This window comes from Oncorhynchus clarkii, chromosome 16, assembly GCF_045791955.1.
Source record: "Oncorhynchus clarkii lewisi isolate Uvic-CL-2024 chromosome 16, UVic_Ocla_1.0, whole genome shotgun sequence".
Lineage (NCBI taxonomy): Eukaryota > Metazoa > Chordata > Actinopteri > Salmoniformes > Salmonidae > Oncorhynchus > Oncorhynchus clarkii.
Window position 1 is genome coordinate 51617423 of NC_092162.1, and position 12571 is coordinate 51629993.

The 12571-nt window shown below is 42.2% G+C and overlaps 2 protein-coding genes across 2 annotated transcripts; both read right to left on the minus strand.

Moving 5' to 3' along the window:
* Positions 1-1223: 1223 nt before the first annotated feature.
* LOC139367692 (organic solute transporter subunit alpha-like) lies at positions 1224-3626 on the minus strand. Its single transcript, XM_071105981.1, has 7 exons — positions 3560-3626; positions 2996-3147; positions 2820-2893; positions 2534-2689; positions 2236-2347; positions 1827-2079; positions 1224-1672 (listed from the first exon to the last, which is right to left on the minus strand). Exons 1-7 carry the CDS (start codon positions 3624-3626, stop codon positions 1248-1250), a joined length of 1239 nt encoding a protein of 412 aa, XP_070962082.1. The 3' UTR covers positions 1224-1247.
* A 2627-nt stretch (positions 3627-6253) lies between these two features.
* LOC139367693 (protein-serine O-palmitoleoyltransferase porcupine-like) lies at positions 6254-12278 on the minus strand. The gene is made up of 13 exons (XM_071105982.1): positions 12190-12278; positions 10159-10318; positions 9709-9901; positions 9569-9612; positions 9229-9410; positions 8821-8951; positions 8377-8504; positions 8084-8182; positions 7867-7943; positions 7589-7652; positions 7394-7479; positions 7079-7189; positions 6254-6939 (listed from the first exon to the last, which is right to left on the minus strand). The coding sequence occupies exons 2-13, from the start codon at positions 10289-10291 to the stop codon at positions 6838-6840; spliced, it is 1350 nt and encodes a 449-aa protein (XP_070962083.1). The 5' UTR covers positions 10292-10318; positions 12190-12278; the 3' UTR covers positions 6254-6837.
* Positions 12279-12571: the final 293 nt, after the last annotated feature.

Here is a 12571-nt window from a genome sequence, read left to right on the forward strand (position 1 = left end):
ATTGGGGCAGGTAGCGTTCTCCTGGAATCCGCCAAACCCAGATTCGTCCGTCGGACTGCCAGATGGTGAAGCATGATTCATCACTCCAGAGAATGCGTTTCCACTGCTCCATTGTCCAATGGCGACGAGCTTTACACCACTCCAGCCGACGCTTGGCATTGAGCATGGGGATCTTAGGCTTGTGTGCCGCTGCTCAGCCATGGAAACCTATTTCATGAAGTTCCCAACAGTTATTGTGCTGACGTTGCTTCCAAAGGCAGTTTGTAACTGGGTAGTGAGTGTTGCAACCGAAAACAGACACTTTTTTACGCGATATGCGCTTCAGCACTTGGCGGTTCAGTTCTTTGAGCTTGTGTGGCCGACCACTTCGCGGCTGTGCCTTTGTTGCTCCTAGACATTTCCACTTCACAATAACAGCACTTACAGTTGACTGGAGCAGCTCTAGCAGGGCAGAAATTTGATGAACTGACTTGTTGGAAAAGTAGCATCCTATGAAGGTGCCATATTGAAAGTTACTGAGCTCTTCAGTAGGCCATTCTACTGCCAATGTTTGTTTATGTTAATTGCATGGCTGTGTGCTCGATTTTATACACCTGTCAGCAATTGGTGTGGCTGAAATAGCCGAATCCACTCATTTGAAGGTGTGTCCACATACTTTTGTATATATAGTGTATCTTTGGTATCAAGGCACTTCAGAGGGAAGGTTAGGCCAGAGGCCTACTATGTATGTGGTGTGAGAAGCTCATAGGGAGCCAATATCATCTACCCCATGGGGCAGTTATGAGAACAGATTATATTAGTGCTTACTTTGAATTGAACATTACATTAACCCATGAAGGTAATCAAATTCATATCAAACCCCAAAGATTTTTCTGTACGCTTTGAGAAACGGCATTAGAGACGCAGAGACCGATGAATAAATATGCAATATTTGTGCAATAGGCGTTTTAAAAATGGGTTTATTGGCTTTTTGAGATAACATTGCAAAACAAAATGTAGAGTATAAAAAGTAGAGAAAAAATCTGGGTAGGAAAAAATGACAGCCTATCACACCAGTAGCTACCATCTTCATTCAGCTAAGGAATAGATAGAATGCATTGAGCAAGAGTCTCAGTCAATATACGCAAAAAGGAACAAACTGGTTAAGGTAGTACCTCAAGCGGTATGGTGTGTTTATTCCATTTTCTGGAGGTGACCCCTATGTTGTCTTCCCACCAGGAGATTCCAGGACAGTACATTCCATGTTGTCATACAACAGTAAAATGTCTAGACTCTACAACATTGATGTCAGCAGTGACAGTCAGTTTGGGCAACTCCAAAGTGCCACTTTCATCAGTTACGTTTTCTGGCCTCACCGTCTCTTGACGTCTCGGTTGAAGAGGGAAAGGGAAGCAATCCAAAGGGGCGTATTCGACTTTACAGAGGCTGTCCTCACTGCTGTCCCTAATACAGTCGGGATTGGAGACTCCGGCGCCTTCCCAGCAAGGCCAGGGGTTCTCCCTGAGTGGCACCACGTCTTCAGTCTGAACCGCCTTCTCCATCAGCATGCCTCTGGGGGGCCTCTCCTCCAGCCCAAAGCCCTCCTCTAGACTAGGCTCCACTTTACGGAACGTGTGGCGGGCAAAGAGGCATATGCAGAACATCTCCACAATCACAGAGTAGTGGTAAATTACTGAGAGAGGAAGAGAATAAAATAGAAAAAGTTACCACCAATGTCACATTGATAATTTCATAATAAACATGTATCTCCACTGTTTCAATATTGACATGGAGAGGATGTTGAGAGGGAGATGTATGGGGGAGGACTTCCATCTCAGTGCACTTACGCTGGGAACGCATGAGGACAGAGAAGGGAGGGGTGCAGGGCACCACCTCCAGGGCCCCCATGGTCTCCAGGATTCCACTCTGAAGGCCACACAGCACCAACACTACAATGATACAGACAAATTTGGCCCTCAGCCCATAGCCAGGCAAGGCCTTTTTGGTGGCCTTGTAAAACAGCAGGTGGCCATAGAAGGACAAGAAGGTAGACACGCCTATGATGACATTCATGTACATATTGGGATTGGCATAATCCACCTGTGAAAAATTGCATGGATATGGTAAAAAAATAATATATATATATATAAAATGAACTAATTGACTTATTAACCAGGGACTCATTTGGTTAAATTAAGGACAAAAATAAATTGGTTACAATGCAAATATGTCTTGCGATATATGCATTCCACTCACATCTCCATAGTCATACTGCTCATCTGTCCAGAGGACCAGAGTGACAAAGAACAGGATGGTTCTGACCACAGACAGTTGCAGCACAGCAGCCATCATCCATCCCAGGCTGGTCCTATGGAGGGAGAGGTAGTGGGCAAGGTGATTACGGCAATATATGTGCATTTATCAATATTGCGATATGGGGCCATTACAGCAATATTGTTTATCTATCATTATTGCGATGTGGCCACATCTTATGAATCTATCATTATCACGATATGGATGCGCACAATGAGGAGGACACCCAGTTATAAAGTACCTGTTGATGGCTATCATAGGGAGGCAACAGCAGCAGCAACATGGGAACGGATCCGGAGACACCTGCTCTCCAGCTAAGATCTCCAGCATGCGGGCCTTACCACCAAAGAAGTCTGTGATGAGCCCCATGAACTTTAGCAAAGTAATGGAGTGGTACCTTCAGAGCGAGAACGAAAAATGGAGAGATAGTTTTACTGATGGAAGTTTTAGCCCAGAATGGCGTGAACAATGTAAATTAGTACACAAAACAAAGTGATGGTCAGAAAGAGGTTGTACTCGATACTTACAGAGAAGCTATGAAGCTACATAGTGAGGAGGAACGAGGAACGTACAGCGCAATGATTGAGGTTAAGCCAAAGACCTGATCGAAAGAGAATGAGTGTAGTTAGGCAACAATGACAAAATGTACAAATACCTATCCGAAACAATTGAAATGTGTGGCAAAAATGAGAGGTCCCTTTACCGGGTACATGCCCAGTATCCACAGGTAGAGGTGCCGGCGTCTGGAGTAGGACACGTGACGCAGGAAGAAGCCCACCTCTTCTAGGAACAGGGCCAGCATGATCACAGCGAACCCAGCAGGAATGAGAAACAGCCATAGCTCATCCTTGATCACTGGGTACAAACGCACAACACAAGGACTTGTGGTGGGACAAATCATATACAACACATACAGTTCCCAGAAAACAACACTAGAGCTAACATTATCATAAACACTGGTGACACACTGGTGTGAGGTAAGTCTCAGGCGGAAATGCCCCAACACATTAGCAGGGTTGGTGTAGCAGAGCATAGCTCAGTTAGCATCACTCAGAATCTAAGACGGCAAACACCAATATTGCACATAGACAAAGCATTGAAAAAGCATTGTGCCATTTTTGGCATAGAAAGAAAATGTTGGTGTCTTCAAGCACAGACCTTTATCACACAGAACCTGATATGTATCAGATCCAATGACTGTAAAATCTCTGGCCAGTCAAAAACATAGCCCATACAGTTTATGTGAATACATAAATGCTGGTCTTACCACTGAAGAACTCCCAGGACAGCGGGATCTCTGCTCCTAACCAGCTGCAGTTAACTCCTCTCCTCATCCTCTCAGAGAGCACAGTTCCCACTAACACCACAAACCCTAGACGTATTATGAATAGGACAAAATTTAGAGTAGGTCTCAAATTTAGGGAGGGACATTTACTTTTGAACTAACTGACCTCGTATAGAAAGACTGATGTAATAAAGGACGAGACTTTGTTTTTCTATTCTCAGAGGACGGACACTTGGCGAGTGTCTTGTCAGTTCCGTGTTGAGATGGCGTCCTGTCGTCTGAACGATGCTTTCCTGATAGCAGTGATTAATGATTGACTAAACCAAGGTAAGCCGACAGATGGGGAGCCAAGTCCACTCTGGAATGTGTCAACTTGTGTTGTCTCTGAACCGATTATGAGGGAGCTCTAAACAAGCACGGCTGTGAAACTAACGTAACAAATTGTTTTAAAGTTGTCATACCATGTATCACTTAGAATTTAGAACACTTAGATTTTTAGGATTGTTTTAAATTATTTGATAAAATATTGAATTTGGGCTTTACTACTATAACCCATAGAAATGCATTGAATAACACATTCATAAATGGAAAAGTATATATATTTTTTTATCAAAAAACATTAAATAATAAGTGTCTCTAGGAGATACAGTATAAAAACGCTCAGGAAATATTTTACTTTTCTGGACACACCACATTTTTTGTAGGTACAAAACTACCTCCATACTTCCATATTTAAAAAAAAATTGGTACGGGGTTACCTTCAGTCGAGTCCTGTCGTTGTTGTGGGGGTTGTAGAGCAAAACAGAAATACCAACGTGTTCGTTAGTCTCCCCTTTCCAATATCGGGGTCATATCAGCAGAGGCTGCTGAGGGAAGAACGGCTCATAATAACGGTCGGAACGTAGCAAATGGAATGGCATCAAACACCTGGAAACCATTTGTTTGATGCATTTGATACCATTCCACTCCAGCCATTACCACAAGCCCGCTCTCCTCAATGAAGGTTCCACCAACCTCCTGTGGGTTATATTAGTTTGTAGCCCAAACGGTTCAGATGCTACACGTTGGCACATGGGCAGTAATGATTTTAGACCAGTCCCATGGGGCTTGTGGGGGTCGTAGAGAAAAACGGAGTACACCATCGTGTTCGTGAGTCATCTTTTCATATAGTGGTCATATTAGTTAGTCGGCTAAACCGTTCGGACTCTACGTTTTCGTGAGAAGACCAATTTTCAATGTCTACTGGTCTGACAAACAGTGCTGTAGCTCTGCCAATTTCCACCGCAGATGCGGAAGGCCGACATCGGCGGATTGAGATGCAGCCCATGCAAAAAAGCCCATACAGATATGGATTTTGATGGGAATTGTTGTATTATGTTAATTAGATTGACGCAGACTCTTAAGGATTAAGACAATAAATTATATAAAATGTCTTTGTACACAACACTTGTAAATAGCATGATACCCTTCTGAGTGGTTAAGATTAACTCCACTGAACAAAAATATAAACGCAACATCTAAAGTGTGAAATAAAATATCCCAGAAATGTTCCATATGCACAAAAAGCTTATTTCTCAATTTTTGTGCACACATGTATCCCTGTTAGTGAGCATTTCTCCTTTGCCAAGATAATCCATCTAGTTGACAGGTGTGGCATATCAAGAAGCTGATTAAACAGCATGATCATTACACAGGTGCACCTTGTGCTGGGGACAATAAAAGGCCACTCTAAAATGTGCAGTTGTGTCACACAACACAATGCCACAGATGTCTCAAGTTGAGTGCAATTGGCAATCTTGACTGCAGGAATGTCCACCAGAGCTGTTGCCAGATAAATGTTAATTTCTCTACCATAAATCAACTCCAACAACATTCCAAAGGCCACAATCAACAGCCTGATCAACTCTATGCACAGGAGATGTGTCGCACTGCATAAGGAAAATGGTGGTGACACCAGATACTAACTAGTTTTCTGATCCATGCCCCTACTTTTTATTTTAAGGTATCTGTGACCAACAGATGCATATCTGTATTCCCAGTCATGTCAAATCCATAGATTAGGGCTTTGTGAATTTATTTCAATTAACTGATTTCCATATATGAATTGTTAATCAGTAAAAAAATGGAAATTGTTGCATGTTGCATTTATATTTTTGTTCAGTATACTTGATGTACTAATCATGGTTTTGATCTGGCATTTTAAATGATATAATTTGCTGAAAAATGCAGTACAATCCTTCACCTTGTTGAATAAATAATGTAACTACTAGGGTGTGTTTTACCTCCCATTTCCAAATAAACCCTTCATTGATTAGTGTTTAAGTATGGCCACAGAACTAGAAATAAAATGTCTTTAATAGAAAAACAGATACATAAGTAGAAAAAAAAGTACCTCCATCGAGAACATCATGTATTATAAACTGGGTGGTTCAAGCCCTGAATGCTGATTGGCTGAGGGCTGTGGTATATCAGACCGTATACCACGGGTATGACAAACCATTTATTTGTACTGCTCTAATTACATTGGTAACCAGTTTATAATAGCAATAAGATAACTCAGGGTTTGTGGTATATGGCCAATATACCACGGCTAAGGGCTGAATCAAGGCACTCCACGTTGCGTCGTGCCAAAGAACAGCCCTTAGCCGTGGTATACTGGCCATATACCACCCCCCCCCCCCGCCTAATTATATAACATCAATGGTCCAACATAATACATTCACTTAAGGCACACTGCACCTTAGCCCCAGGTTAACAAGTGCTTGTATGAACACAGGATAAGCTAGCCCAGGGCCCAGTCTTAGCCTGGGGCTAAGAACAATGCAGTGTGAGAAGGCTAATAGGTGCTACTGATATACACAGAAGCATAAATATTCATAATGATTGTGTGTGATCAAACTCCAAAAGACCTGAAGATGAACAGTAGCCTATACAGACCCCACAAATCTTCAGCCTACCTCTGGTTCTCAATCTCAACAGTGTGATGCATCATAGCAATGAACTTGTGTGTGACTGGTTTGTTAGTGTTCACCACAACAAACAAATACAGAAAGACCCTGGTAAACAATGCAGCATTCTTCCAGTCATGATGGTGTGGGACAATTGTCCTGGCTCTACACTTCGTTGCTCCGTGTCCACTAAGTCTTTACCAACACCAGACCTTGCTAGGTAAGGGTTGTTTTTGGACCAGGCTTTTGTCTTCTGTTATTTTTGGACCAAGCTTTTGTCTTCTGTTCAGTACAGACCTTCACCAAATGAGATTACTGAATGAGGCGGTAGAAGAGCCAGCTGCCGAACACCAGCCAGTGGCTGGCCCAGTTCAACTCTGACCACTTCTGAATGGTGTGGTTGGCCACATAACCCTGAGAAGGAGGACAATGGTGACTAAATGTGTATAAGTAATACGTTCATGCAGTTCATATAGACCACTGTTTAATTCTAATGTTCTCCATTAACTTGGCCCCAGCCAGCAGTAGCAGGTCATTCATTGGTGGGCCTTACCTCCTCTGCAGCCAAGTTGTCTACTTCAGCATCAAACAGGGAGCCCAGGTATGTCAGGTGGAAGATGGCCATGGCACTGAAGGCCAGGTTGATGCCATACACCCACAGCTCCTACGAGAGTGGCACAGATCAGTCACTACACTGGGGATGTGTTCTGAATCCCAAACCTCCCCGCAATGTGCACTAGCTAGCTCACTCACCCCACATGGACCCATTCAATGTGCAATTAACAATAGGTTATCTTATGGAAAGCACCTTCAAAACATGATATACAAACTTGAGTGTAAAACATTCCTGGATGCAACAAGCATGTACCTTCTTCTGCTGATGATGGCAATTGTTGGGACACTGTTTGGACAGGATACAGGCACTAAAGATGGCTGCCAGCCTCTTCCTCAGAACTGACAGAGGATGACAAGACAATAAGGCGATGTACAACCTTTGAAACAAAAGTCACATAAAACAAGCAAGCATGTGAATGTGAAAAGCAGATAGGCACGGTAACTTCACCATGTTCCACGTAGGTGATGAAGCCCAGAGACAGCAGCACGGCCCCAAGATGGAAGCTGAGGCCCTGGAGAAAACAAAATGGCAGATTGGTTTTACAACATTGGAAGCTGATCAACCAACTATTCACTTTGGCCTCAGCCAGAGGGTTAAGGCAGTGACATTTTCAAAATCAGATCAAATCTTACTAAAGCAAAAACAGTATTAAAGTGCAATGGTGAGTGACCTTTTCTGAATCATCACGTAAGATGACATCACTGAGTTGGTTGACTCATACTCACATGTAGTAGGGCACTGGCTGTGTAAGTCACAATGATGGAAGAAAATGTGCCAAGTTTCAAAGCACTTTTGAAAACATCTACAACAAAATGGGGGAAAGACCCAGTAATCAGTTGACATTTTAATATGTAAAAAAATGTATATGGTTAAACAGGGCCCATAGTTCTAACATTTCTGTCTAATCTGTTCATAGTAAATTGAAGGTGTAATGATGCTTACATATGTTGAGCCAGCGAGACATGGGGATGTTCCAGGAGGTCACCACCAGCACCATGGACCTGGGCAACTCCACATTCAGAGGCTTAACCACTTTCAGATCCCTAAAAACACATTTTGTGCATTCATGGATTTGCACATGCATGCACGCACACATTATTTTCACATATCTTATCTAGACAGATATTACAGCGTCTATCACAATACTGCTATTATAAACTTAACCTACAGGCAAATTGATAATATATGAAATATGTGTACCACTAATTGAACCATAGATCGTATGAATTGAACTCCCCATTTGACATTGTCTTTGTCTTCAGTGAAACCTGCCCCTGCCAGCACAGTAGTACTTTCGCTGAGGTGGCCCACAAAGTAGTTACTGAAGTGGAAGGATACAGCATTCTCATACGCATGGAGCCACCTGTACACAGGGGAAATAGACAAGACAGCTCTAAGATACTGTTTATAGCCTTTCTTCATTCAGCAATAATGCCAGGAATAGTATTATGCACTGACACCATCTTGAAGTGGTCACTATTGCTACCATCAGAGCTTGTCTGAAGAACTTTGTTTGATGTTCTTCATCACAATAGCCCTTACCTTGCTTATGTGCCTCTTGGAAGCAGAGAAACATAAATAAATGGAACTCACTAACATAAAGTTGGTGTACATTCACATATCAAAATAGGACTGACATTGGAATGACCAAGGAATTGTTCAGTGAAACGTGCACTCACGTGCGCAGTCCTCTGCTCCCGTGGATTGGAATGAAGTAAGGGAAGAGGTATGGGGCGATGCAGTTGGATATCACCAAGCATACCTGGCATTTCACCCAGCTGATTGAAAACTTCTGGAGCCAGGGCCAACTCTGGGGGACAGAGAAGCCAAGTTAAAAAAGGACAGATTTTAGCAGCCATTTTGACTTAAAGCAGCTACAGTATGTGGATCTAACTGCGGTGAAAAGAGGTGTAAACTTTGCACCAGCGCAAACACTTAGTAAATCTGGACCAATATGTTATAGGCCTATATGTCAAATGTAAATTCAGATACTATACAGGAATAAATTCAGCTTTCTTTTAACAAGTTGACTGAGAATACATAATTTTTTTGCAAAACAGTAGCACATCTCTTCAGCTGTGGCTTACTAGTTTACGGCTCTCAATGGCCTCTTTGTAGCTTGAGTAGCTAATCCAGGGTCCAAAGATGACAGTGCCCACAAAGAGAATGTAGCCTGTGAACTCCAGAGGGTTGGGCACAGCGAGCACAGTGCCTCTGTCCAGGTCAAAGGCCAGAGAAATGGCCTTCATGGCCACCACCATCTGGGAACCTGAGGAAGTGGGGATGATAGGCAAAGTATGCACAGTTGTTCCTTCACTAAGGTCTCGAATACAATGTAACAGGAAGATGTCCGTGTCTCTATAAAATCATGTATATGTCTCATACTGCCTTGCCATCCAATCACTCACATCTGTACAGGACATTTACCTCTCATTTTATGCCAGGTCACTGTGTCAATCATATGCAGCTCTCTAGAGAGAAAAAAACAGGAGAAAACAGTTAAGTGGAGCAACATTGCCTATGATGCAGAATTAGCAATAGATGGAGTTATCATTTTCATTAATTACCCCATGAGTAGATAGATGAGGATAGTGGCAGAGAGGAAGATTCCTCGGCTGCTGGAGTGGCGGTTGAGGAACAGGACCGTGTAGCAGAGCATACTGAGCATTAACACCCACACCATGGACTGCTCAAAGAACAGGTAGAGGGCATATAGACCCGCTGACACTGAGCCCAAGTGTTTCACAGAGGATGAGAGACCTACTGGAGGACAGGAAACACTAAGTACCAGGCTGGCACCACCAAAGGCCTTTGTACAAATTGGGGTGCTTTTCTAGACATCTGTAAGGTAATACTGAATGCTTTATCTGTCATCATTACATGTGTCCAACACATTGTGGATGGTGTCATGGCAAAGTATACATTACACGATTCAGTCTTTGTATCTAAAGTTTGGCACATCCTCTGTTAAATCCTCATTAAATAATGTTATTGGTCAAGTGTTCAAGCGAACTCACCCAGCCTACAGAGGAGTCGACAGAGCAGGCAGAGGAGCAGTAGCTGCCAGACCTGTTCCACTCCCTGCTGTGCCGTAGGGAGCACACAGCTCTCCCCTAGCTCCTGGAAGAACTCTATCCTGCTGAACTCCATGGTGTAGCCTCAACTGCCTGGCTCTCACTGGAGTGGAAAAACATGAAAATAATCCAGCTGTATGTGAGTGATCAATGTTAAAATGGCATAATGTATAAAATGTCCTACTGTTCAATTGTCAATGTAATTTCAATTAATGCCTTGGCTTTCTTGAGTATAACTTATTATATATTATGAGCTTGGTACAATGGCCCACAATAGGTTGTAATCAGGGTTGTGCGGTCTGCCCAAAGCATTACCGGGGGCAAACTACCCGCCCTCCAGGACGCCTACAGCACCCGATGTCACAGGAAGGCCAAAAAGATAATCAAGGATATCAACCACCTGAGCCACTGCCTGTTCACCCCGCTATCATCTAGAAGGCAAGGTCAGTACAGGTGCATCAAAGCTGAGATCGAGAGACTGAAAAACAGCTTCTATATCAAGGCCATTAGAGGCTGTTGCCTATAGGAATAGACTAGAAATCACTGGCCACTATAAGGAAGTGGCCACTAGTCACTTTAATAATGTTTACATATATGACATTACTCATCTCATATGTATATACTGTATTCTATTCTATGGTATCTTAGCAAGTAGCCTAGTGGTTAGAGCATTGGGCCAGTAACCGAAAGGTTGCTGGATTGAATCCCCAAGCTGACAAGGTAAATCTGTCGTTCTGCCCCTGCCCCACTGTTCCCCGGGTAGGCCTTCATTGTAAATAAGAATTTGTTCTTAACTGACTTGCCTAGTAAAATAAAGGTTAAATTAAAAAACAAATAAATAATCATGTTTACATATCTGGCATTAGTCATCTCATATGTATATACTGTTTTCTATACTTCTACGGTATATTAGTCACTTAATAATGTTTACATATCTTGCATTACTCATCTCATATGTATATACTGTATTCTACTGTATCTTAGTCTATGCAGCTGACATCGCTCGTCCATATATGTATATAATCTTAATTAATTCCTACTTAGATGTGTGTATATTGGGTATATGTTGTGTAATTTGTTAGATAGTACTTGTTAGATATTACTGCACTGTCGGAGCTAGAAGCACAAGCATTTTGCTACACTCACAATAAGATCTGCTAAACACGTGTATGTGACCAATCAAATTTGATTTCATTTGATTTGTATTAATGGTATTTTGTGTTGTCAATAATCCGTGTTGGGGAGTAGTGAACTACATGTAGTTCAACAAGTAATTTAATAAATAGTCAGTAGCTTGGTGGTAGTTTAACTAAATTCAAACCTTGGTAGTGTTTGCAGTAGTTTATTTTGCCATGTAGTGGTGAAGCTAACTATACTCTACTTGTTTTGCAAAAAGAAAAGATGGGTGAAGTAGGCAATAATGTTCTTTCTTTTTCAGCGTCAGACCTGCCTAATTCTGATTTTGTGTTTAAAAGGCTAACTTCTTCCAGTGTGAAGTCATTGGTAGCAAGCTTGGTAAACTATATTTTCAGAGTAGTTTCCCCAACACTGTAAATAACGTAAAATGTTTGAGTAAATGTCCGAACTCCATTACAAAAGTAGCTGGGTCAAACTGTTGAAATAAAAAAATGTAAAATCCTCTAAAACATTGTAATTTCTAAATTGGTTTTGTCATGTTATGTTATGGCAGTGGCTACTAGTTTAAGGCGGGGTTGGCAAAAATAGCAAACTTGCCTGTTTGCTCGAGACAATGGTACAAGGCAGAGGCAGCAAGAGTGAACGGATAGCTAGCTAGCTTGCAGAATATTTGTGCCAAATCTCGATATCTGGACGAAAGTTTAAGAAACGCCAACCTCCGCGAGCTAACTTTAAACTTTAGTGAGTTGTTCGCTAACATGCAGCCAACATCGCTGGCTAACTTATAAAGCAGACGAAGTGAAACGCTAGCTAACTCGCTAGCCAGCCAGAGCTCACCTGAAATAGTTTTCACTTGTCTGATTCGTGTCCTACTTGTCCTGTACTATGCCAATGTCCTCTCGTCTCCTACTGAAAATGAAGTTATTTTAGAATCAATATGTTCAAAAAAAATTTTGGAATAGGAAATCTCGTGCAACGCATTACCTTGAAAGACATTCGTATTTCGACTCTTCATAATCACTGGCAACACTGTCCACCAGGGGACACCATTGTCTGAGCTCACTCTGTGTGTTTGCATACTGAATGCAAGCGGAATCCACATGCTATATTCCAAATGATCAAGCTGTTTTTGTATAAACCTTATGTACGTGTTGAGAGGGTTAAGATGCAAGTCACACTTTGAACAGGGATTGGACTGCCATTTTTTGTGATTTTGCTC